This window comes from Pundamilia nyererei, unplaced genomic scaffold (genome assembly GCF_000239375.1).
Source record: "Pundamilia nyererei isolate P.nyererei 1_Seehausen unplaced genomic scaffold, PunNye1.0 scaffold00222, whole genome shotgun sequence".
Classification (NCBI taxonomy): domain Eukaryota; kingdom Metazoa; phylum Chordata; class Actinopteri; order Cichliformes; family Cichlidae; genus Pundamilia; species Pundamilia nyererei.
In genome coordinates, this window is record NW_005187623.1 from 491,901 (window position 1) to 515,465 (window position 23,565).

The 23,565-nt window shown below is 38.4% G+C and overlaps 1 protein-coding gene across 1 annotated transcript in view; it reads right to left on the bottom strand.

Moving 5' to 3' along the window:
• Positions 1–206: 206 nt before the first annotated feature.
• LOC102207745 (uncharacterized) overlaps positions 207–23,565 on the bottom strand; it is a 29,107-nt gene continuing 5,748 nt past the window's right edge. Inside the window, exons 3-10 of the mRNA XM_005748436.1 lie at positions 22,285–22,380; positions 21,030–21,128; positions 16,636–16,707; positions 16,090–16,200; positions 12,205–12,314; positions 9,946–10,061; positions 2,752–2,825; positions 207–822 (exon numbers count right to left, since the gene is read on the bottom strand). Coding sequence (XP_005748493.1) covers positions 734–822; positions 2,752–2,825; positions 9,946–10,061; positions 12,205–12,314; positions 16,090–16,200; positions 16,636–16,707; positions 21,030–21,128; positions 22,285–22,380 — 767 coding nt within the window. The 3' untranslated portion in view covers positions 207–733. The remainder of the gene's footprint in view (positions 823–2,751; positions 2,826–9,945; positions 10,062–12,204; positions 12,315–16,089; positions 16,201–16,635; positions 16,708–21,029; positions 21,129–22,284; positions 22,381–23,565) is intronic.

Here is a 23,565-nt window from a genome sequence, read left to right on the forward strand (position 1 = left end):
CTTTGGACTGTGGGAGGAAGCTGGAGTATCCGGAGATAACCCACGCAAACACAGGGAAAACATGCAAAGGACACACATGATGGTGGTTGAAAACCTGTACGAGTGTGAAAACATAGGAGTAGTCAGAATAGTCTCTGAAGCAACTCTATACTTGATATAATTCGTGTGCGTGCTCCACTAGGATTGAGAAAACCAAAGAAAACAACTTGCAATTAATTATATATATTTTGAACATGAAATGCTGAAACATTTGGGCATCAGTGTAAGAATTTGATCTTAAAGAGTTCTGCTTCAGTGCAGGGTAACAGCAAACCAGGCCGCCTCCCCAAAGCCTGCTTACAACCAGCACATGGAAATTGTCACTTTCCCTAAGGTTATCCAGGTCAGAAAAGGTTTTACATTTCCAGGCATCCAGCATTCTCCACAGAAAGTAATGATTTAACTTTCAGTTCAGCATCCATGAAAGCTTCAGTTCCCCACAGAGACATGCTGGCACTTCCTTGAATTAAAAACCTTATATGGCTTTCCTACTGTGGCATTCAGGCAGGCTTTTTTCTAAAAAAACTACATTTGAAAAACAATAGCAGGCCATATTTGCAAATTCATTAATAAGAGCTACAAGTAGAAAACCTAGAATTGTCCAGCTTAGGAAATTACAGTTAAAAAAACCTACAGTTATAGTCATCAGCCATATTTGTAGTTAAATATAATGAACTATAGTGGTCATCCATGTTTATTTGCTGTCCTGAGACACATCTCCCCATGTACTGGCTTCATTTTCAGAGTCGGAGAGAGCTGCCGTACACAGATCACTGAAGATATCTGCAAAGACAAGAAAGCATCAAGTCAATGTTGATGCCATTACAAAATGTAGTATTCAAAATTCAAACAGCACTTAAGAATGAGGATGCACAGCCCAGACTGCAGTTCCAATAAAAAAAAGAACCCCCCCCAAAAAAATCAAGCATTAAAAAAAGAAGACATAATAGAGCAATATTCAGACTGCAATAATATCAGCCAGTTCGTTGCATAGAAAATTATAGGGAAGGCAGATAAGGGCACTCAGTGCAGACAGGTGAAGAGAGCTTTTTGTAAATGGACTCCACTTAACTAAAATGCTGAAGGTCAACTGCTAGAGCATGGAAGTGGGTCTGCCTTAAGTATGAAAAAACACAGAAACAAAGAGGAAAATGATAAAAAGGAGTAGAGGATGATGGTAAGTGACCTGACAGAAGAGGTAGTTCTTTTTAAGAGGGAACACACCATAACAACACAAGCAAGGCCACAGCAAAAAAAAAGAAAAAAACACTTCAAGGACAAGCCTTCAAGTCGGCATGGGAGCGTTGAGATGGTAGGGAGATGGATTAAGGACAGAGAGGACAGAGATGAGGAAAGAATGAGAGAGGGGAAAAATAGAAGGGTCTATCCTGTGGGAAAAGCATACACTTTGTCTATGAATGCCTGATCTCATCAACCCAGTATTAAGATTAACAATATGTGCTCAAAGTTAAAGATATAAATATATTAAAGCTGTGTATAGAGTCCTTTCTATGTGGATATAAAGTATGAGGAGCTCATAAGCATTTCCCCAAATATAAATTAACATTAAATCACGTGTAGCTGGTATGTTAATCATATTAATCACAAAACTCCTCATGCTACTTGCAGCACGCTACCGATTTACATGGATGTATCTGATAGTTAATGCCCAGAAAATGTTACTAATAGTCAGCTTAAAAATATGTTGGCAAGTATATGGAAACTATTTGAATGCATTTTAAGCAAATATAAATGATAAGATTTCTAGTAGTTTCTCCTTTGGCTTAATTTCTTTTCACAAACTAAAAACATCTTAGTCAAACAAAGCGTGTCACCACAAACCTCGTGAGCATGACGTGAGAAATTTCTGTTTATTTGTCAAATGTAAATGGGATGGAAGCAAGAATAGATATACAGGAAAGAAAATAATGTGTGCTGAGTGAATATAGACGATATCTGTGACAGAAACAGTGCTAGTTGTAACCAGCTGCTATAGTAGCTAGCTGGTTAATTCTTCAAATTACAACTATACTGCGAGCATGACTAGCAGCAGGAGCCACTTTATGCAAAACTGCAACATGCTAATGCTAGTTGAGTTGGCTCATGTTCACTTAGTTATGCTCCACCCAGAATCTGCCCAGGAGTAGCATAACTAGCCTCCCTCTATGGGGTCTTAGTCAAGTATACCTACTCTACACACCTGCCCGAAGTGGGAGAAATGACAAAGAGCTTGATTTAACTGCTCTAAACAGCTGACGAGTGAAAGCACCTGATTGAAAGCCAGTAACAGCTTTATTGTTGCAACTGGAAATAGTCTGCCATGTCCCAGGTAATTATTAATTTCATGGTATCAAAGTCTGAATCTAAACATCAGTTACCGAAAATTGACAATTCAAAAAAACAAGTGAAGTTTTATCTAACATCAATCAGAGAGACAGAGACAGAGACAGAGAGATGAATGTGCTTCAGTCAGTGGCATTTGCATTCAAGCCAAAACTCTTCCATCCCCCTCCACTTCATCCCTTTTCTCCTTCCTCTCCAACAGCAGGTGGACCACCCAGTTAATTTGGTGCAACTAACATCGGAGAGTGAGGAGAGGAGCAGATGAAGTGGGATTAATGGGTGGTATGGAGGGGGTGGTGAGTGAGTGTGTTACAGCAAAGCTGCCAGTGGTTAGTCAGAAGCTGCAGTGTTGTTACTGAATTGAGTGACCTCCTTCTGATGCTGTTTGCAGTATACTGGATGGGACCAACCCTGTCTTCTCTGTTAAAAGGTTCTTGACTAGCCTAGGACATGAAACACAATAGAGAGGAAGGTCTTCACTCAAACACAGGAGTAAGGTAATTGCAGCGATACTTTTTTTATTATAGGTCATTCATTTCCAGAAGCAAACTGCTGAACCAAAGGAAGTTAAAAACAAAAATAATAACTTTACAGGAAAATAAGTCTGTGGACTAAAGCCACGAACCACATAAGTTAATCTGAAATTATCTGTTATGGTGAATTCTCAGTGAATCCTGATAATGCCTGTTCATATTAATGACCAAGTATGACAGCACAGGGGAACAAGAAGGTTTTAGCATAAACAAAATCATGACTAATGATGCTAGAACTTTATTTAATATAGATTTCAAAATGTCACCAATGTTTATTTTAGGCTCTGCCAGGAAGTTATTTGAAATATTATATTAATGTCAAAAACTGTAAATGAAATACCTGTAAAGCAGCAAGCATACAATTCTGCTCAGCTTGTGAAAGGTCACAGCCCCTTTCAGAAGCATTTTTATTATTCTTGTGTTCCTTTTAATCCATATGTGTAGCTAGTGTGCCGATCAAAAGAACACAGAGTGCAGAGAGACACCTGATGATTTTGCATTCATTACTTATTTTTAAAGAATAAGTTAAAATATACATAGTATTATATATTTGCAGTCATACCATGTGAAGCACAAGAGTTCAGGTATACAGTAGCTCCAGCATAACACACAGCCCTTGGTGCATATTATTTCACTTATTAAATAAAAACGAATTTAAGCCATAATTATAAAAACGATAGCACAGTAATGAACACAAATACAATCACTGCGACAGCCGTGTCATTCCACTTCTGCAGTCACAGCTGAAACTACAGACTTTCTCAGCAGCAGTCAGTAAGAGATCGTGTTTTCGTTCTAGATGCGGTGGTACAGGGCAGCCACAGCCGAGGGTGCACTGATTCTTGCAGCTGTCACAACCAGTGGTGGCCTACTAAATAATACATGCTTCTGTATAATCATACAGCTCAGTCTCTCTCTGTGAGTCAGAAGAAATGCAAATGTTATTGAGAGGTAATGCAAAAAAATAAAAAAATAAAAAAATCCCACTGTGACCTTTTGGTAGCTCCATACAATTCAAAGGAAAATAATCTCCCTATATATAAGAAGAATGATATCGAAACTAAATAAATGAATTATTGCATGGGTTACACTGACCTTTTTCTGAATTTATAGTCATTTACTGAGGTTTTGGTAGCTGCTACACAAACTAAAAACAAAAAGTGAACCAATAAAGGCCTTTTAGGGGAATAAATCCTGCAAAATTAACATTAAATGTGTTTATTTTTTACCATTTACTGTTTGGGTCCTCATAAAAACAGTGAACTACTACTAGCCAACCAAGCGTTTTTATAAAGTTAGCTAAAAAAAAATAAAAAAATAAAAAATAACACACCCCTTTTATCATGACTTGCACTGCTACTAATCCCAGATATCAGAACCTTAGTAACTTTTACCAAAGGCTTATTTTTGCATGGTGTAAGTGAAATTTTGTAGCAATGATATTTTAAATGTCCCTGCAGGCACGCTGTGCAGGACTTCTTTACAAGCAGAAAAACTATTTCGACCTCTTCAGGAAAGATATACAGGGTGTGCAAACTGGGATGCTGTTAGTGCACAGGAAAGTTGGAAGAGTATTATGAATGAGTAACATCAAGCATTAATATGTCTGTGGTGCACATAAATATGAAGGATAACAGCTTTTCCCCCAGACATTATTTGTGCTTGCATTGATTCAGCAATCAGCACTGCCAAACTGCAATGAAATGTATCAGTCAGGGAACAAAACTGACTCATGTGCTGCAGCGTAGTGTTTGCTGATGTTTTTCATGGCCACAAGCAGGGTTCACATTGTTAAACTTCTACACATCTTTTGATTTATTTAGTGTTGAAGGTGGCAAGGTAGGAACTTTACAGTAAGTAGCGTCTTAACATAAAATAAATGCAGTTTACTGTTGTTTGATGGTGATCAGGACTCTTTCTGAGCTTTCATTGATGAGCTTTGTGGCTGGCCTGATAATTGTTGTGAGTCATTACCCTCCTGTCTTTCCTCACACCAAATTCTGTCATCCTATTAAAAAAAAATAAATTAGATAATAATTGAAGCTGCTACTGTGTCAGCCTTGCAAAAAACATGTGCCTCCCTCAAATTAGAGACAGTAGTTGAAATATGAGCATCAGTGTTATTAGCATTCTTCAGAATGCTAAAACAAAGACTGAAAAACAGCATAAATCACAGGGCTGTTGCAATAATAAGTAATAAACAATGAATGAAAACTGAAGGGTATGCCCGCCTTACTAACCTGTGCAATCAATAATGACTCAAGCACAAATGCATAAACATCAGCATATATATTTATTTATATTTTTATACTATATTTACTTATTAGAAATTGTCTTCTTTTTAATTTTTTGTTCATAGAATGAAAGTTTAAGATAGTTAGGTTGCTTTCTTTGCACTGAATGGGACCATATATCATTTCATTGTATTTTTAGTATAATTGCAATAAAGATTTAGATTTTATGTGAAGACTACCATTGTTGATCAGTTGCATTAACAAGATCCAGCACTAGACATTAGCAACACTGCCAGGCCACCAGGTTATGCTTATGTGGTTTATATTTAAAAAATCATCTCTTCACCTATTGTTTCCAAGGTATCCTATTTGCTCCTATGACAACCTGTGCAAGGAAACTATGTTTATCTTTGCACTGGCTTTCTGCCTGCAGGAAAACTGAGTCATTAGGCCAAATATTGAAAAAACCAAGACAGATCGATAATAACTTTCATTTTATAAACACTGAAATGAACGTGATGGTCACACAGTTTACAAGACAGAAAGATGACTGTTGTGCATTCAATGCATCCCACTACTATCATCACCTGGGCCAAAACATCCATTACTGTCAGTGGAGACAGGAGATCTGTTTAAGACACGAGCCTAAAATCCATTTTCTTTCTTTTAAAGAAATCTGAAATATGTATATTACTTATGGTATATTTACCATAATTTTGCAAATAAATTATGATTAGGTGAACCAGGTAAAGCCTTAATGAATGTTTTTAAAAATAATATGTGCACACTGAAGGTGTAATCTGACATGAATGGCAATCCTTAGGCTAGTATGACAACAGACTTTAATTCCATCTGGAATTATGGTGCCAATGGCTTTCACTGGATGGGCAGTTCTGAAGACTTGACAGAGGATGTAGGGAAGCTGTTTCTTGATTCTTCTCTTTCACATTAGAGTGAAGTACGTCTCTGTTTATTCCTCTCATATGTAAATTAGTGTTGACAGGGTGTGGCTGGGTGTGCTGTCTAGCATTTAGACAAATATACCACACAAACCCACAGGAACAGGGACAGGAACACTGCGTGTGGTGCAGACGTGAAGTGAAAGCCTAAATCTGGAAAGGTGCAAGACACTCATGGGGCGGGGTGGGGGGTGGGGGGTATGTTAGTAAGCATGGTACTGTTCCTGTTGGAAAAACTGACTTCAGCAGTGCATACACAATCATAACAACACAAATGCACAGTGGACAATCTAAATACACAAAAACAGCGTGCACCAGGTAAACAAAGACATACACAAATGATGGACATATATTAGTATACAGGACACATAGAGTTTTATATGACACTGCAGTAGTCCTTTTTGTGCCAGTTGTGTTCTATATGACAGCAATAGAACCAATGAAAAGAGAAAACTTATGAATTCTTCATGTTCCTCAAGCGTAGAGCAGAGATGAGAATGAGTGACTGAGACCTTTTAGCGGCAAAAATCCATAGATGGAGTCGACAGGAGACTGTTTTAAGGGCTGAAATATGCATGAGGTGATGAAAAATGAGCATATTTAAAGCAAGTTGAGCTTTTATCTCGTAGACTATTAATCACTTTCTAATGCAAGGAGCTTGCATGAGCTCAAAACATTCTTTCAGCTCACTTTCTAGAGGCTGCTCATCCAAGCAGGCAGTAGCTGCTGCTTCCTTGTCAGGTCAGAAGCAAAGATGGTGTTGGTGAGGTGAATCAAACAGTGATTTATTATTAATCTGAAGCCATTGTTTTCTGCAACCTTCCTTGATTTAGCAACAGTCACACGTTTTGTTGTGTTCCTACTGCTTCATCAGGATAAAGTTACAGTCAATGAAATTTTAATTCCTTGTGAGTCACTCTCAGCCTTTAATCCTTGTGAAGATAGAACAGGGCAGCAAAGAAGCATCCCGTTGCACAAGTCTCATTTCCTCTCTTGAGCTTGTTTGATTAATGTGGTTGAATTGAAGGTAGTTTTAAACAGGGAAGCCGTGCTGTGGGTAATGATTACAGATAGCAGTGGAACTGCAAAATTCTTATGCAAAAATACACAAGATCAACAATAACAATAATTCAATGTCATACACTCAAACACATGGGCTATGCATGGAAATATTGCCTTTCTGAAAGGTTCATTTTCTTTTTTCCTTGGTACTTTGTCAGTAAGGATAGATTCAGCTTATCTGATTCTGCTCTTTTCCCCTCTTTCAAATGCTATCAGCCCATAAAGTGGCTGCTGCCTGTTGTCACTCCCATGGTGATGGTAGTCGGACTCATCCACTATGTTGTAGGCTGAGTAGACTGCTATTACCTTACTGCTGTAAAGACGTAATGAAACCTGGTAGGCTCAGTGTTAATCAAAGCAACCATAGCCCAACTTCAAGCCATAAAAGTACCCAAGTTCATGGGTTATTTTACAAAAGACTCCCACTGCGCAGAACAGCTTTTGCACCAGGCTGTTAACAGCTTTTTTCATTTTTTTTTAACACTTACTGGTCTTTGTGCTGATGCTTTCTGAACAGACAAAAGACAAACAATGATGAGGGTGACACAAAGACACACTGTCAGAAATGACTGGTAATTTCACAATTACAATTAACAAAATAGCTCCATAGAAATCCGTTGGTACAAAGACTATTTCAATCAAGCACATGATTTTGGTGTCAGATATGCATGAATAAAAGGACACAGAATGGTTCCATTTTTAAAGAACTGATAGCTGGATGATTAGTGCAGGCTAAATAGCAATGAGGCAAACAATATATTTCTGGAGAAACATTGATACCAGGCTGTGAGGCTCCTGAACTCTCTGCCCCCCTCTCACGGACAATAACCATATCCAACTTCTTAATAGCAATGAACTGGTCTGCATTGGTGCATCATATCTTTATTCTCTTCCCCCTCCTGCCCCCCCCTCTTTCTTAATAGATAACTATCATATCTGATATCATATCTCACAGTACAATAATATTGAATGGGTTGCATTGTTGTACTTTGTCATGTTTCTCAGGTCTTTGTCTGAATTTCTACCAACATTACTTGTCATGTTCTCATGTTATTGCTAAGGATTGTCTATTGCATTGGAGTCACACTGGGTTAAATATGTACACTTGGGTTTTAAGGGGTATTTATTATTTTCTTCTTTTTTTGGGTTGTATGGAAGCCCCAAACGCAATTTCATTGTTCTTGACAATGACAATAAATAAATACTATACTATACCTCTACTGTATGACCTATTGTGCTATCCCAGAAAATACCTTTTGAAGTCTACATTATACTGTATATACTATGTCCACAAGTCCACCTAGCTGTGCTCATGTCCAAACGACCTAAATTTAATCATCAGACAACAAGTGTGAGGGTCTGTGCATGCAGTCTGCCTGTCTGGCTTTTTTGTGACTGCACTGACTTTTCTACAGAGAATTTAAATTACAATGCACAAACTATGCCTGCGCCCCAGGCACTGGAGTTCAAATGGACTTCAAGAAAATATACTAAGAATGGCTGCTCGGCCATCAGGTCTTCTGTCTGTGTTGAAAACAGAGTATAAACTAAGCTTCTAGCGACTGGAGGTGGTTAATAAGGGTGCTGGGGAATGTCATGGTGTCCGTGACTCAGGTACTAACTTTTAAAAGCTAAGGCCTGAACTTTTTTGAAACCAACAGTCCACCTCTGCTGAAACTGGTTGAAAATGTAGTTTCTCAAAAGTTGGTTAAACAATCAAATTAGAGGCTCTAAGCAACAAGGGATGGACATCTGGTCTAAGGTGTCCAAGTGTGAGTTTTGGGGGTATGGCATGTCTTTATGAGCTGCAGAGAAGGTGTTGTAGCTCAATGTGCAGTCTTTTTTGTGTGTGAACAAAAGGTTTCAATAACTGGCCTTTAAAAAAAAAAAACCTACCCTATTTAAATTTGGCCCCTTCAATGTCATGAAGGAAGCCACATTTGGATCTATATAAGGGATTTGATCCTTCGCACTGGCCAAATTCCACTCTGTGGTTTTACTGCAATCCTCAAACATACGCAGTAACCCAATGTTAACTTTTCTTACAAACTTGCATGAATTTCGTGTGGAGGCTCATTACTGGTAATGAGAACTGGGTCTCCAGTTACAACTGAGGTTTCAATGGAAGAGTCCACAGTTTCCAAGCCCTGAGGCAGTGCTTCGGGTGAGGACCGAGAGCAGGCAGCGCTCATTATTTTTGCGACATTCACTGGATTGTGCACCATGAATTAATCTTCCAGGTTGAGGCTGTCAACATGGACTTCTACTGTACCCTCATAACGCTTGAGGGAGAAACTGACCAGAACACTGGTGCTTGCCAGAGTGTGATAGTGTGCTGGCACAGTATATTCTGAAAGGTTTTCCAGTCACATCAACACAATCTTTGCTTGCCACCTGCTGAGAGGCCCATTCCCAGAACTTTTTGATCACACCTCATAAATTACCTAAAAATGTGTTGCCACACAATTATGCAAAATACTGCTTTCAACACTTTTTGTACATCACTGTTTAGGTCCCTCAGTAATCAAATATTTAAACATTCTCCAAGCAATTTCTTTTTTTTTTGCAACATGAATGCCCTAAAGGTATATGCTGTAAAATTCCCTGTAATGTTTGCTCAGTTTTATTTAGGAATACAATATCTTAAAAACAGAAATTTAAAAACTTGAAGGGAGGCCTGTTTGGAGGGTATACAGCAGCCAATAAATGGATGGCGGGTGGTGGGGGGGGACATTCTAAATAATCCTGTGGTTCAGCCAGCAAACAAAAACATACCAGTTTCCATTCTTTGCTTCCTCCACAAACTGGACGAGGTCACCTGTCTCCAGAGAGAGGTCTTGCGGATCACGAGACTCGTATGTTAGCTGTACTCGGAAACGGCTGCTGTCACCCTGCAGAAAGAAATGGTTTTCAAATTCAACATTTAGCCAATCCCAAGACTTTAAGCTACTGCTTAAAGTTGTTCTACTGTACTGTGGTACTGTTCTACTCTAACTGCTGAGTAATAAACAATACCCTACAAAATGAAACAAAGACAGCAGATAAAAGCATTTAAATTTAAATATACCAATGACAAGACATTGGACTTCATTTATTTTGCTATTCTTGTAGTACTAGATAGTAATAAATAAGTTAATGATTATAAGATTTATAGGGTCTTTAGGTACATGCACACCACAGGGATTGAATGTCCCAATTTTTTCTTTGTCTTATCTGAGTTGCATCCACATGTGGGATTATTTAGTTGTTGTTGTTGCAGATGAACACAATTTAAATTGTGATTGACTGCATGATGCAAACATACTCTCCACTTTGTCAAGTACATCTGTTTAACTGCTTGTTAACACAGATATGCTCTTGTCTAATATACCAATCACATGGCAGCAACCCAAAACAAGATCAACATGATGTGATCTGACCAAGTGTCAGAATGGGAAAGAAAGGTGATTTAGGCGGCTTTGGATGTGGCATGGTTGTTAACGGGGTGGTCTAGGTATTTCAGAAACTGCTGATCTAGTGGGATTTTAATCACACAACTTCCTCTAGGGTTTACAGAGAATGGTCTGAAAAAGAGAGAAATATCCAGTTAGCAGCAGTTCTCTGGGTGAAAGTGCCTTGTTAATGTCAGAGGTCAAAGGAGAATGCTCCGACTGCTTTAAGCTGATAAGAAAGCAACAGTGTGTTAGATAACTATTACAACCAAGGTATGAAAAAGAGCTCGTTTGAATACACAACACACTGAACTTCGAAATAGATGAGCTACAGCAACAGAAAACTACTACTGTCAACTAAAGGCAGGAAACTGACACTACAATATACACAGGCAATTTACAAATGGACAACAGAAGATCTGAAAAACACCAAATCTGAGTAGTCTTGATTTTGTGCTACAGCATTTGGATGGCAGGACCTGAGCAGAAAGATCCATGCTTTAGACATTATGGTTCCACGTATCAACAGTTTAGGCTGGTGGTTGTGGTGTAATGGAATGGGGGCTGATTTCTTGGCACATTTTGGGCCCCATTATTACCTGCTGAGAAGCATCATTTAAGTGCAACGGCCCACCTGAGTACTGTTGCTGATCTTGTCCATCCCTTTATGACCACAGTTTACCCATCATCTGATGGTTGTTTCCAGCGGGATAACACACCACGTCATAAAAGCTCAGATCATCTGAGCTTTTATGACGTGAGCTGACAATGAGTTCACTGTACTCAAATGGCCTCCACATTTACCAAATCTCAATCTAGCAGATCACATTTGGGATATGATGGAACGGGAGATTCACATCATGGACATGCACCTGACAAATTTGCAGCAACTGTGAAGTTCTGACGGGAAAATGTAGTCCATCCTACATCTAGCTAAGTACCTAATAAAGTGTCCTACAAATGTATGTTCTAAGCTGCTACATTCCCTGCATCACTAACGTGCTCAGCCCTCGTGTCGATAGTGTGCACGTGCGTGTACGTCACACAGATTATAATGGATGTGGGAATGCTGCCATATTCGGCAGACACGTGCAGTTAAAATCCTACCCCTTTTTCATCTTCCCCTCATTTCCTAAATGTCAAGTGGTCAGTGCCTGCTGCTAACAAGAAGGGAGAACATGGGAAATAATTAAGCTGTGGAGGGGTCCTCCTTTAGGGGGATTGAAATGGGATTTAGTGAAAAAGAAGGGAAAATGAAGAATGGGTGAAGAGGCAATGAGAGATGAGTGTATAGCAGTTGGGGGATGGTTCATGATCATAAAATGTCATGATTTATCTGACAGCTGACATGACTCAGCTGGAGTCGAATGAGTGCAGTTGAGTTACGTTCCTCACTCGGGCAAAAGTTTAATAATGCTAATTGTTGCTGAAATTGTCACACCTGGTTTCAATTCTGGACAAAATCATTTGCAACATTCCGTTTTACTAAGTTTCACTCTTAAATAAAGTTTCAAAATGATCCAGTGATGTAGCAAATCATATCTGAGCTTCACTTCTTTACATTTTTTAGCTGATGTGGGCAGCAGAGTTAAATGTTGCCTACATTTTTATTGTTGCCTTCCTCGTCTGAAGAGTTGGAGGATTCCTCTGCGCTGGAGGGAATCGTCTCAAAGTCCTCTGTGTCCATGGAAAGAAGACGCCGCTGGGCCCAGCCTGAGGGGAATCAATACACATGATTTACCATTAAAAATGTACTCATAAACAAAGGGGGGCATTAATATGCATCTTGGCAGGTGATGACGCTTCGGGAAAGTAATGTTGCTGTGCAGTCAAATAATTGGTTACATCATCGTGAAAGCTTGATGATTCTGTTTCCAAGAATTCAACCTCAAGCCAGATTTCTCACATTCAGGATGACTTCAATCCCCGTACGAGTCGCAGCCTGCACAAGGGAGGCTGTCACTACCCATACTTCTCACGCTAATAACGACTTTAGCATATGACTGAAGCAGCACATACAGCGCATGCATATTTTAAAATAAGTCTAATATTTATGGTATCAGTGTAAAAAGATTACACTGCTTATCCAGACATCACTCTTGCCTCAGGGAAGAATTGAACTCACAACCTTTTTGAGTACTGGTGCAGTTTACTGATCTATCAGCACACTGTTGAACGGCAGCAAAAAAGTAAGAGGTTTTCAATGACAACACGGGAAATATTTGAACATTTTTTCCCACAATGGCAGAAAAAAGAAAGAAACACAAGAAAAAACAAACAACAACAAAAACACAGTGCTTATCCCAGCATCAGTTTAAGACAGTTTAAAAGCTGCACAGTGGGTCCAAACACTCACTCTCACACGCCTGGGTTTTGAACACAGGCTTTTGAATTCCAAAACTGCTTCACCAGTTATAATAATGCAAGGAGCTGTGAGAGCTTGGCATTTGTAAAGCATCATTCTTCAACTTTACAATTTGTTGAAGTAAAGTGCTTTGTAAAAATAAAGAATAAAGCTCTTAAGATGTGATTTTAGTTGTTACATCACCGCAGATCTATTGTGAGTCGCCGCTGGTGTTGTGCTCTCTCTACGTCCTGTTTCAGGTACTGCATCTGCTCCTGTGGAGCCAGTGTCCTGTGCACAGCTGAGTGCACTCAGTCAATCAGCCACTGAGGTGTTTAGACCGGGGGAGAAGAGAGGGCCAGGCCAAAGAGCCTTTTGCTTTGACAGCAATTGAGCAGTGTGGTTCTGAAAGCAGCCACTTACTCCTTTCGGTAAAGTTTTTTTTTTTTTTTATCAGCTTTTTAACAACATATTTTATACCTTTTCTTTAATCAGGTTAAGTTTCGTTGCAGTTTTCTTTTTGTTCTTGATAAAACTACTGCACTAGCCTTTTATTAATTATTGATCTATTTTTAAAAAAAAGATATATATATAAAACCTTTGGAATTATATATTAAATTTGTGGTTCTATAAAACTAAGGGAGATTTGAATGTTTCAAGTCTGTCACCACCAGCACCAGGTATTTTCCATTTGACGTCACAGCTAACACCATCACAACACCCCACCAAAGGCAGTAGTGATAATCAGACCTAACTTTGATAACAGTGTCTGTTTTCTTCATGGTTTAGGTGGGGTGAGCAGGTTCTTCCACTGCACATCTACTTTCCGTCTCCATTTTACGGTTGCTGAGGTTTGAAATTCATCTCAAGAAAGGGCTGCTTGAAAACCAACTTTCTTATTTGTAAATTCACTTCAATTTTATTCATATCGCACCAAATCACAACAGCTTATTTGTGCTTGATGAATTCTGACAGAATGCTGAGTTCAGCGAGTCCCCAAAATTCAAAAAGGAAAAAACAACAAAAAACACAATAAGGAACGCACAAAAACCAAAATGAAATGAAAACAAAAGCATCCATTTATATTCACAGTGTTTATGGGAAACTTCATTTCTTCTGTATGGCAAATTAGGCTAAACGCTGCAAAATCTCCCCCTTTTTTGAGAAATGATGTAGCTACGTTGTCCAGTCAGTCTTTCTTCATAGCTGTATAACTTATGGACAAAAAGCCAGAGTCAGCATATGTGATAAGCTCTCTTATCCTCCTTTCTTTCTTTTTATTTAATCTCTGAAGGCACAAAATAGTCATCAAAATGTGGTCACAAGCCTCTTTCCTTCTCATTTTTATATGGCCTACAATAATTCTGCATAATTTTGAGCAGTTTCAAATTCTTTTGTGGTCTATAACAACCACTTGTTTGTTACACTCATATCAAACATTCGGTATGTTTTCAAGTCTATGGTTTTCCATTATCTTATCACTACTGGTTTAGTATCTGGCTTCAACATCAGATCCCATCTATATATCGTCATTCAGTGTTGGGAAGGTTACTTTTAAAATGTATTCCATTACAGATTACAAAATACATGCCCCAAAATGTATTCTGTAACGTATTCCGTTACGTTACTCGATGAGAGTAATGTATTCTGAATACTTTGGATTACTTAATATATTATCATGCTGTTTACAACTACGTGAATGTACTATTGCTGTGATTTAGTAGTAGTAGTAAAGGGACCTCTGACTAATAGGTGGGTTTCATGTCGGGCTCATAGCCGAAAAATAGCTTTACTTTGTTGTCTGGGTCAACTATGCTTGCAAGAGACAGAGAGCGGCGTTGAAAGGCTGCTCCAACGGAACTTATTGTTTCGGAGGAAAACATGAACACAGCGTACAGTCGAGTCTTAATAGCTTACTTACAACTGGGCTCGTCAGGCACTCTTCTTGGCTGCAGTGGTTATTATTATATTTACATGCTTCCAGCTCCCGTTTCTGCTTGATGACAACTCATACTTTTCCTTTTTCTCCCTCCTCGCGCTCACAGACACATAACGTGTATGGCAGTCCATTCTCCCTGCAGCACGGACTACACTGCCCATGATGCTACATTCTTTAGCGCTATACCTGTAGCATTCTGCCTATTAGCTTAGCACAACAACAACAACAACAACAACAACAACAACAACAACAAAAAGGCACTCTCTCAACCAGGAAACACGCAGAGAGAGAGAGCGTCACCCTGTAACCATGGCAACAGCAACGCTGCCACCTGGAATAACAGAACGTAGCTGCCAAACAAAAGCCAAGCAGTCCTGACCCGCCACAATATGAAACAGGGAAGTACCGCAGAGTAATCCATTTATTTCAACAAAGTAACTGTATTCTAAATACCACGGAATACAGTTACTCATATTTTGTATTTTAAATACGTAACGGCGGTACATGTATTCCGTTACTCCCCAACACTGTCGTCATTCAACAGTTATTTTTAGCCTTGGAGCCGATGTGGTCGCATGTACAGATTTTCTGTCTGAAAGGCTTCAAAGTTAAAATTTGAAGGTTAACTGTGATTTAATAATATATCTTTGGCACATGTTTTCTTATCTGCCTCTAAATGGGTCTCTGTTCCTGCTTAGGAAACAGCCATAGGTGCTGTTATCATGTTGTTTTTGATTATTTAGAGGTTTACGTTTAAGAGGAGCTGGAGAGGAGAGTATACAAGGCCGAGCATGTGCACAGGAAGACAGAAGAAATTAATCATGTTAAATTATTAACATTGTAAAAATGTTCCTCTGATGGGTTTATGAAAGGTTTTTACCACTTCCCTCAAACCAGTTGACATTTGAATTTTCTTTCTTTCTTAAATTTGTTTAAGCTTTATTTAACAAGGGAGTAGAAAAATAAAAACTCTCAACGAAAGCACATCATTACAAGGACACATGGACTGGTCAGTAGTTTGAAGCCATTTGACAGACATAGCCTCTGTTTATGTTTTTAAAGAAGACAGTCAATGCGATGCAAAAGGAGGACAATTAAAAAACAAAACAAAAAACAAAATATACTTTCACATAAAACTGAAATCAACTCCACAGGATGATAGTCTCTCAAGTGACTGGAGGAGATGAATCCTCCCCTGTAGTTACCTGGTTGGGAAGTGGATCTAGGGACAGCTGAGGTGCCACCAGGACCAGCAGAAGTGCTGCTAGTCATACTCTGACGTTTCCTGACTGCTGCCATAGCGCCGCGCAATGTATCTGGAGGGAAGCCAACTGCTTTATACCAATTTTGTCATCACAACCGTTAAACTGCACCACAAAAACCCAAAACCTGTATTTAAAAAGCACAATTTCTAAAAGTTGCACAATTACATCCAGTCAGTGTGCTGTCTAATAAGAAAACCATGCAACTGTATCCATGCAGAATCAACGAGAAAAAAAAACAAAACAAGCAACAGAAAACACCAAACAACTACCAGGGAAAATCTGTGATCAAAACACACAAAAGCTACACAGACACACACACACAAATGATACCAATTTCATTTGATGCTCATGCACTGACAAAAAGAACATCACAAACCACCTACAAGTCACCAAAGCACGCACGAAATGGAACTACAAAAGGTGAAACACATCATCCAGAAATAAAGAAGCACAGTCAATCAAGAAATAACATCTTTCTCCTTGTACCTTCATAACCAAATGGAGTGGGATCACTCTTTATTTCATGCCTTTTGCTCTTTACGCTAGCAGAGAGGGGACCTGGGCAGAGGAAATAACATGCAACAAGAGAATTAATGAGAAACCAGCATATTAGAAAGACGGTTGCATCATCCCAAATCACCTTTCATCAACCTTTTAAAGCCCCTTTTAGACATTAGGAAGCTGTAATATTATTTTCTGTTAAAAAGCATTTTGTCATTTAGACATAGGCCATAAGTGGGCTGAATCATCTTAAGACCATTATGACTTTAATTTTTTTTTAAAGAAAAGAGTCATATTTTCCATGCAGTAATAGGCACCTGGATACAGAGTTTCTAAAGATGAGAGCAATTAGTTGACAAAAAATTATTTTTCCATCTTTCCAGCTATATTTAAAAAAATTATTTTTGCTGGAGAATAAATGAAATGGATGCTTTTCTTCAGGGTTTAATTCATGACCATCAGCATAATTAAACAGAATATAGAACTGATGCTGCAGCTGCTTCATTTAAAACCTGAGAATGCAGGCTACATGGTTACCGGTAGCTTCTGACTCTTATGTAATCTCTCATATGTTGTAACTAAAGTATTTTCTGAATCTTTAATGCTGGCAAACATTATTGTTATGTTTGAATTGTTTTTTTCATCTTTTGTGAGAAATATTTGACCTTTGACCACAAAACATCTATAATTATTGATTCATTGAAAAACAAATCTGCACATACAAAATCAAACTGAAAATGTGTTTTGATTGACGTACTATAAAGCCCCACATGTAATATTATAATGTGCCTGGTATCATATTTGATACGTGAGTTTCTCCGACCATAATGTATGCAGATGGAAACATGTCTTCTACCCACTGGTGATAATTTGTGCACTGCAGGAAGTAAGCTGGCTTTGAATCCCCCTGACGTGTATGCATGTCCCTAGTTTTTACCAGTAATAGACACAATCAATCATACAATACATACTTTATGTTACTTGGACTTAATGATTAAGAGTTCTACAACTTTTTTTAGATAAAAACTATATCAAGTAGTTACTGATACAGTACTGTGCAAGAACTCTCTCTCTGAAGTCGCTTAAGCAAGCTTTCTTCTCCTGTTGACTATGTTTTGTTCCATTCTCTGTCAATATGATCCAACAATTGTTTTTCCAGTTTGTACAGCGCTTTGGTCAACGTGTGTTGTTTTTAAATGTGCTTATAGATAAACTGACTTGACTTGAATGACAATGTTGCATCAACAATGTTGAGTTAGAGTTCTGGGGAGTCATAGGCCACGACTGATCGTGTTCTACTGCATGTTCCAGACATTTCTTCTAATACACTGTCAGTGTGTTAGGGATCATTGTGATGCTAAAAAATTAATCACACAACTTCCAGGCAGTTATACAGTGGATCACAATCTGACAGTACCTTTACACATTCATAATTTAATTAATTTTGACAAAATCCCCAAGACCAGTGGCTGAAATGAAAAACCTGAAACCTCTCTTCTGATCTTTGATAAACATATCGACAGCTTATATTTGAAAATTGAATGAATCCCTCCATCAGACCTATTACCTCCGATTTTTAGTTAAATTTTTGTAAAATGTTGGTGTACTTCTGCCTTTTTTCCCTGTCTCCCTTCCTGAAAAATGGCTTCTCCACATCCACCCTTCTACTGAGACTATTTCTACTGACAGTTCTTTGAACATTAGATGTATCAACTGAATGGCCAGATGTTTACCTCCTATTTCTTAATGACATGACTTAAATACCTTATTAGGCCTTTCGCTTCATCTTCTCTACTTGTCCCGTTTCCTCAAGTGTGTTGAGGACTCTCTGCACAGGAAGCCCACACACGCCACATTTTTGGCTAATATCTCTTTGGGAATCATGCTGTTGAAATACTATTTCATGCCTGTCACACTGTGTTATCTTTTGCATTTTTCATAGATTCAAATTAAGAAATGGGAACAAATGATGTGTTTTTGTGAAAGGCTGCTTGTAAGAAAATGCCCAAAGATACAATTTAAAGTTGCTTCTTTGTAGACACAACGCTGGCTCATCCCTTCAACTGGGTGTCTTTTTTTTATTCTTGAATGATTCATATGTCAGTGTTAAGCAGCTTTAAAAAAAAAACAAAATATTCCTCTGACACCAGTCAGAGACAGGGACTGAAAATGACTGAAAAAACATCCAAAGAAACTTTGAGGGACCTTAAGAAGGGCTGAAGAACTATTACAAGACCACTTTTAAAAGATAAAAATAAAACCTGGCTCCTTAGAAGCAAAACATAAAGACATGATGTTGAAACACAGCATGGTAACACTAACATCTGTGTAAAAACACTGCCTCAACACCACATTTATTTATTTATTTATTTTTTGCTTCCATATCAGATATCTATCACACCAGAAAAAAGCACAAGTGTTATGAACTACATTAATGATAGCACTGGTCTGTCCAGTGAAGACGTAACAGTGCAGAGTCGTAAAAATAATGTCTCTAAATGGAATTCAGTCTTCATTCATTTTCATTTTTACACCTGTTCTCCTGCTTGTATTTCATGGAAACCACACGTTTATCTTACAAAAATGTTTTAGGCGCTATGAGGGAGTGATGAACAAAATACAGCCCATATGTTCAATTACTCATAATTCACATTTCTCAGTTTTAAATATAAAGCTGCATGCAATTAAAATTACATGGTAGTGCTACAGATTTTCATATCTGTTTCAACAATATCAAGCAATATAGAGTAATATTGTTCCTTGCTTAGCACACAGTGTGGATTAGAATTAAAAATACAGGCCGAAAAGCAGCAGCCACGCTCAGACCTCCGCTGAGCACTGTGGCCTGCAGTGCTCTGATCGGTCAGTCTCAGCTGCATGAGGGATAATAAAAGAAATGCAATAAAAAGAGGACAGTGAGACTGAATGGAAATAGTTTTTTTTAAAGTTCAATTTGAATTCTTTTCCTGCCTCTGCCTCCTTGAAAATCAGTGTCTCATCTGTATTCGTAAGAGATATTGCACTTCTATTGCCACTTTTAATGTCACCCTGCGTTCCAAATGTCACCTTATCAAAATTCTTATTTCATTACAGTTGCTTAAAAAAAGTATCTGTACTGAATGCCTGCCCACCTCTCGTCCATCCCTTCTTTCTCTCATTGTGTTTTTAGCAATTCTCTATCAGACACGAATCAAATCTCAAGAGAGGAGAATATGGTGAAGTTGCTGACCAGCTAATTTGCTATTTAGCCAGCAAGCTGATACTAGAAGTGCACTTGTCTCCCAGGGGATGTGCATATGGAAGCTAATTTGGCAAGCTAATGCGCATAATGTATCCATGCTTGTAGCTAACAGAGAAACGTGAGCAAGAAATCTAAAGTGAGCTGTAGATTCAAGTCTGTATGTTGCTGTGGGTCAGAATCACTGTAAGCTTACAGGAGTGATACACATACACGTACTGATCAAACTCATATGTTGCTCTGTATTAGAAATGATTTACTGTTAGCAAAGACACACAAAGAAACTCTGTTTGGCACTCTGTAAATCACACAAAAGACTGGATGTTTAGGCTCTCTCAGATATAATGAGAGGTAAGCTAGCCCACCTTTCTCCATAGGTGAAATTATGGGTTAATGTTTAAAACACATCTTTAATTATATTTCCTATTTTAGCTGAGTAAACAAAACCCCAAAACAAATTGGCAGGTGTGTGGCAATGCACTATAACCTAGTCACCTGTTTAAAATACAATGAAAAACATTAAAATAACCTCAATACGAAACAAATTTGTCACCGTTTCGATTCACTTGAATTCTCATTGTACAGAAAAGTGGACCCTGGCTCTTTCTTACAATTCCTCTTGGGCAGCTCTTGGCAAGAGGGGTGAAAAACCACTGACTTTTATCAGGAAGAAAACCTCCATCAGAGTCACACTCAGACAGGGTGCCCATCTGCCTCAACTGGTTGGAGGAAAAGAAGTGTGGGGAGAAAATCTCTGCTGAAATCTGTGAAAACATTCAGTTCTCCAAACCTCTCCCTGCATCTGTATTTTTGGAGAATAGGTTTGGTACGGTGGACCAAAGAAAATCAAATCAAATCAAAATCTGGCAATAAAGAAAACAAACAACCGCCATTGTAATGATATAAAAAATGCAAAATGTTCAATTCTTCCTTTTTGATCCAGCCCACAAAACATGTAATTTCTTTTCACTTTAAAATATGTACGATATAGCAATGCATCCTTTTTGTTTGACACTTCACAACTACTTACTGTAATAATTAGAATTCAACCTATTGAGATGCACATCAGTAACAATGCAGCCAATGTGATCAAAATAAGAAAAAGGGGGAAAGAGCAGGAAGAAACTACAAAGGCTGGTACCTTTTGTGCGCCGTGTAGCGAAGGAGGAGGAGGAAGAGGAAGCAAGAGACGAAGTGAGAGAGAAGCGGCGGGGGACCTCAGCCTCTTTAGCAGCAGGTTCTAAAGCCGGAAAGGGGTCAGGAGGAAAAGAAGAAAGGAAAAAGCATGGGGAGAGAAAGCTTTAGTAACGGGATTTAAAAAGAGGAGAAATGACAAGGAAGAGGAGGATGGACAGCGACTCTGGGCATTAAATAGAATGCAAATCAAAGACAAAGAGAAAGCAGCCTTCACGGTCTTTCTTAGCACTGCCATCTTAATAACCAATCATCTATACATTCTCTAGGAAAGACCATAAAATGCAACTGAGAAAGAAAAATGATTGTTTTGAGAGTTTACTAAGATTTTACTTTCAGAATCTAAGTTTAGACATGCCAATAAAAATTAAATTGGACTGATACAAAAGTCTAAAGTAGAAGGATTCCCTCTTAGTCATCACTAATGAAATAAGTATGATTTTTTTTGTTTTGTTTTACCTGATGCAACATCACTGCAACACAACAGTGGGATAGTTTTCACTAATTTTAAAGAAAGGTTTCTATCAGTCGACGTGTCTGCCGTCTAGTGACTTAAACGTGACTGGAGTTGACCGTCTTTCAAAACTGCTCTCTCATTCCTCCAACTGTGTCATCAGCGTACCCGTGTGGTCGTACTGCTGTGAAACAAAAACAAGTCTCCTCTTCCTTCAGATATGTTTAAACATATTACAATGTCAAGAGGGCTTTGGTACTGTGAGGTGAAATGCCGTGTAATGCTTCACCATATATTTCTGCCCAGCTACTCTTTGTCTTCATCTGTCCATCACCTGCTGTCAAATCATGCCTCTTCGACAGAACTCCATCCCATTCTTTTCTAAATCACAGTTGTTGCAGTGCAAGCAGGGGCAGATGACACAGACGTGAACAGATAAAAGCACAGACAGAGGAGTGGATGGAGATGCGGTCTTATTATGTGAGATATGGCAGACACTGCAATGCACGTAGAGAAATCCGTGCAAGAACTAAGTGGCATGCACCGGAGCGAAAAGACTTAACTACAAAGGGCAGATGCTGCTGCCGTTCATGATGATGACAATTATCATTACGATCAACATTATCGTGACAGCAATTATAGATAAAAAGAGCAAACAACAGATGATAATGTTGACAAAGATGCCAGTGATGATGATAAAGATGGCGATACAGGTGGATTTAGCGAGCACTCGGCATATTGCTGTTACCTGTGGGAAGAGACCTCCTGTTGGAAAGTCCTTGCAAGGTGAAATGCTTCCTAGCATTAACAGCCGAGTAGCCTGACTGGCTGGCTGAAGCGTCAGCTACGTAGCAAAGCGAGATTAAGCAGAAGTTAGTACATTAGAGAAAGAAGAAGCAGTTTGAGCGTTGCTTGAAAAGAATAAAGTGATGCAAAGGGTTTATATGGCTGTCAAAGTGCTCTAATAGTATTTCTTGTCTTGACTTGAATTGCAGACTTACTAAACACTTGCAGGTTGTTTATGAAGCAAGTATACTGTACCATATGGAGACACATACCTTTTCCCCATAAGTCAACGTTTCATTACGTCAAACTTATACCTTAGAAAATAAAATACTTAAAAGAGATTTTTCCTCTCACATGTGGTAAACTTGAACTACACCACAAGACATATTTGCCAACACTTTTTCAACTGTTTATTCAACAATAATATCAACAGATTAAAATTAATGTACTGTATCCTTGGACTCGGAGTCAATAGTGGCTCGTTTACCAGAATTAACTTCTTGAAAGAATTTGGCATAATTGTCCATCACTTTGTGACATTGGCATGCAGATAATTTTATGCAATCTTCCATGCAAAGCGTGCAGGATATTTAAGGATTTTTCTCACATACACTGCAACTTTCATTCATTATTCTGACTCACTTACGGTTCGACTTTCAGATAACCTTTTTATCATTTGCTGTCAAAGTGTAAAATCATCATTCTGTCCAAGATGCTTTCGATCATGTGAGGCAGTCAAATCTTCTTCCAACTACTGTGCAGATGATGGAAAGCAGAAAAGTCTGTCATAAAAGCAGATTGTTTCCTAAGACTGATATTTAGGAATCTACTATAGATTATTACTATTCGTTATTATCTGTATTTTGTGCTGTTGAAATATGAAATTATGTCATATTAAACATTGAAGTTAAACGGTACAACTGGCCAAAGGAAGCTAAGTGAAAGAGGGACTTAATTCTTCCATCTTAAACCTTGAATGGATCATCTATGTCCAAAGAAGAGAAGCTAATACTACAAGATAAATGACAATAACAATGAAAACATAGACTTACAAAAATGGAGATTTTGATGAAAGTCTTCACTTCACATCTGTTCAATTTTCCCCTCATAGAGGTTTTTTTTTTTTTTGGAAAACACATAACACATTGAGCCACTTTCCTCAGATAATAACTATGGCTAAAGTTCCCTAACCACAGCCATCAGTCCAGAGAAACTCAATAATTGACAATTTTTTAAGGAATGT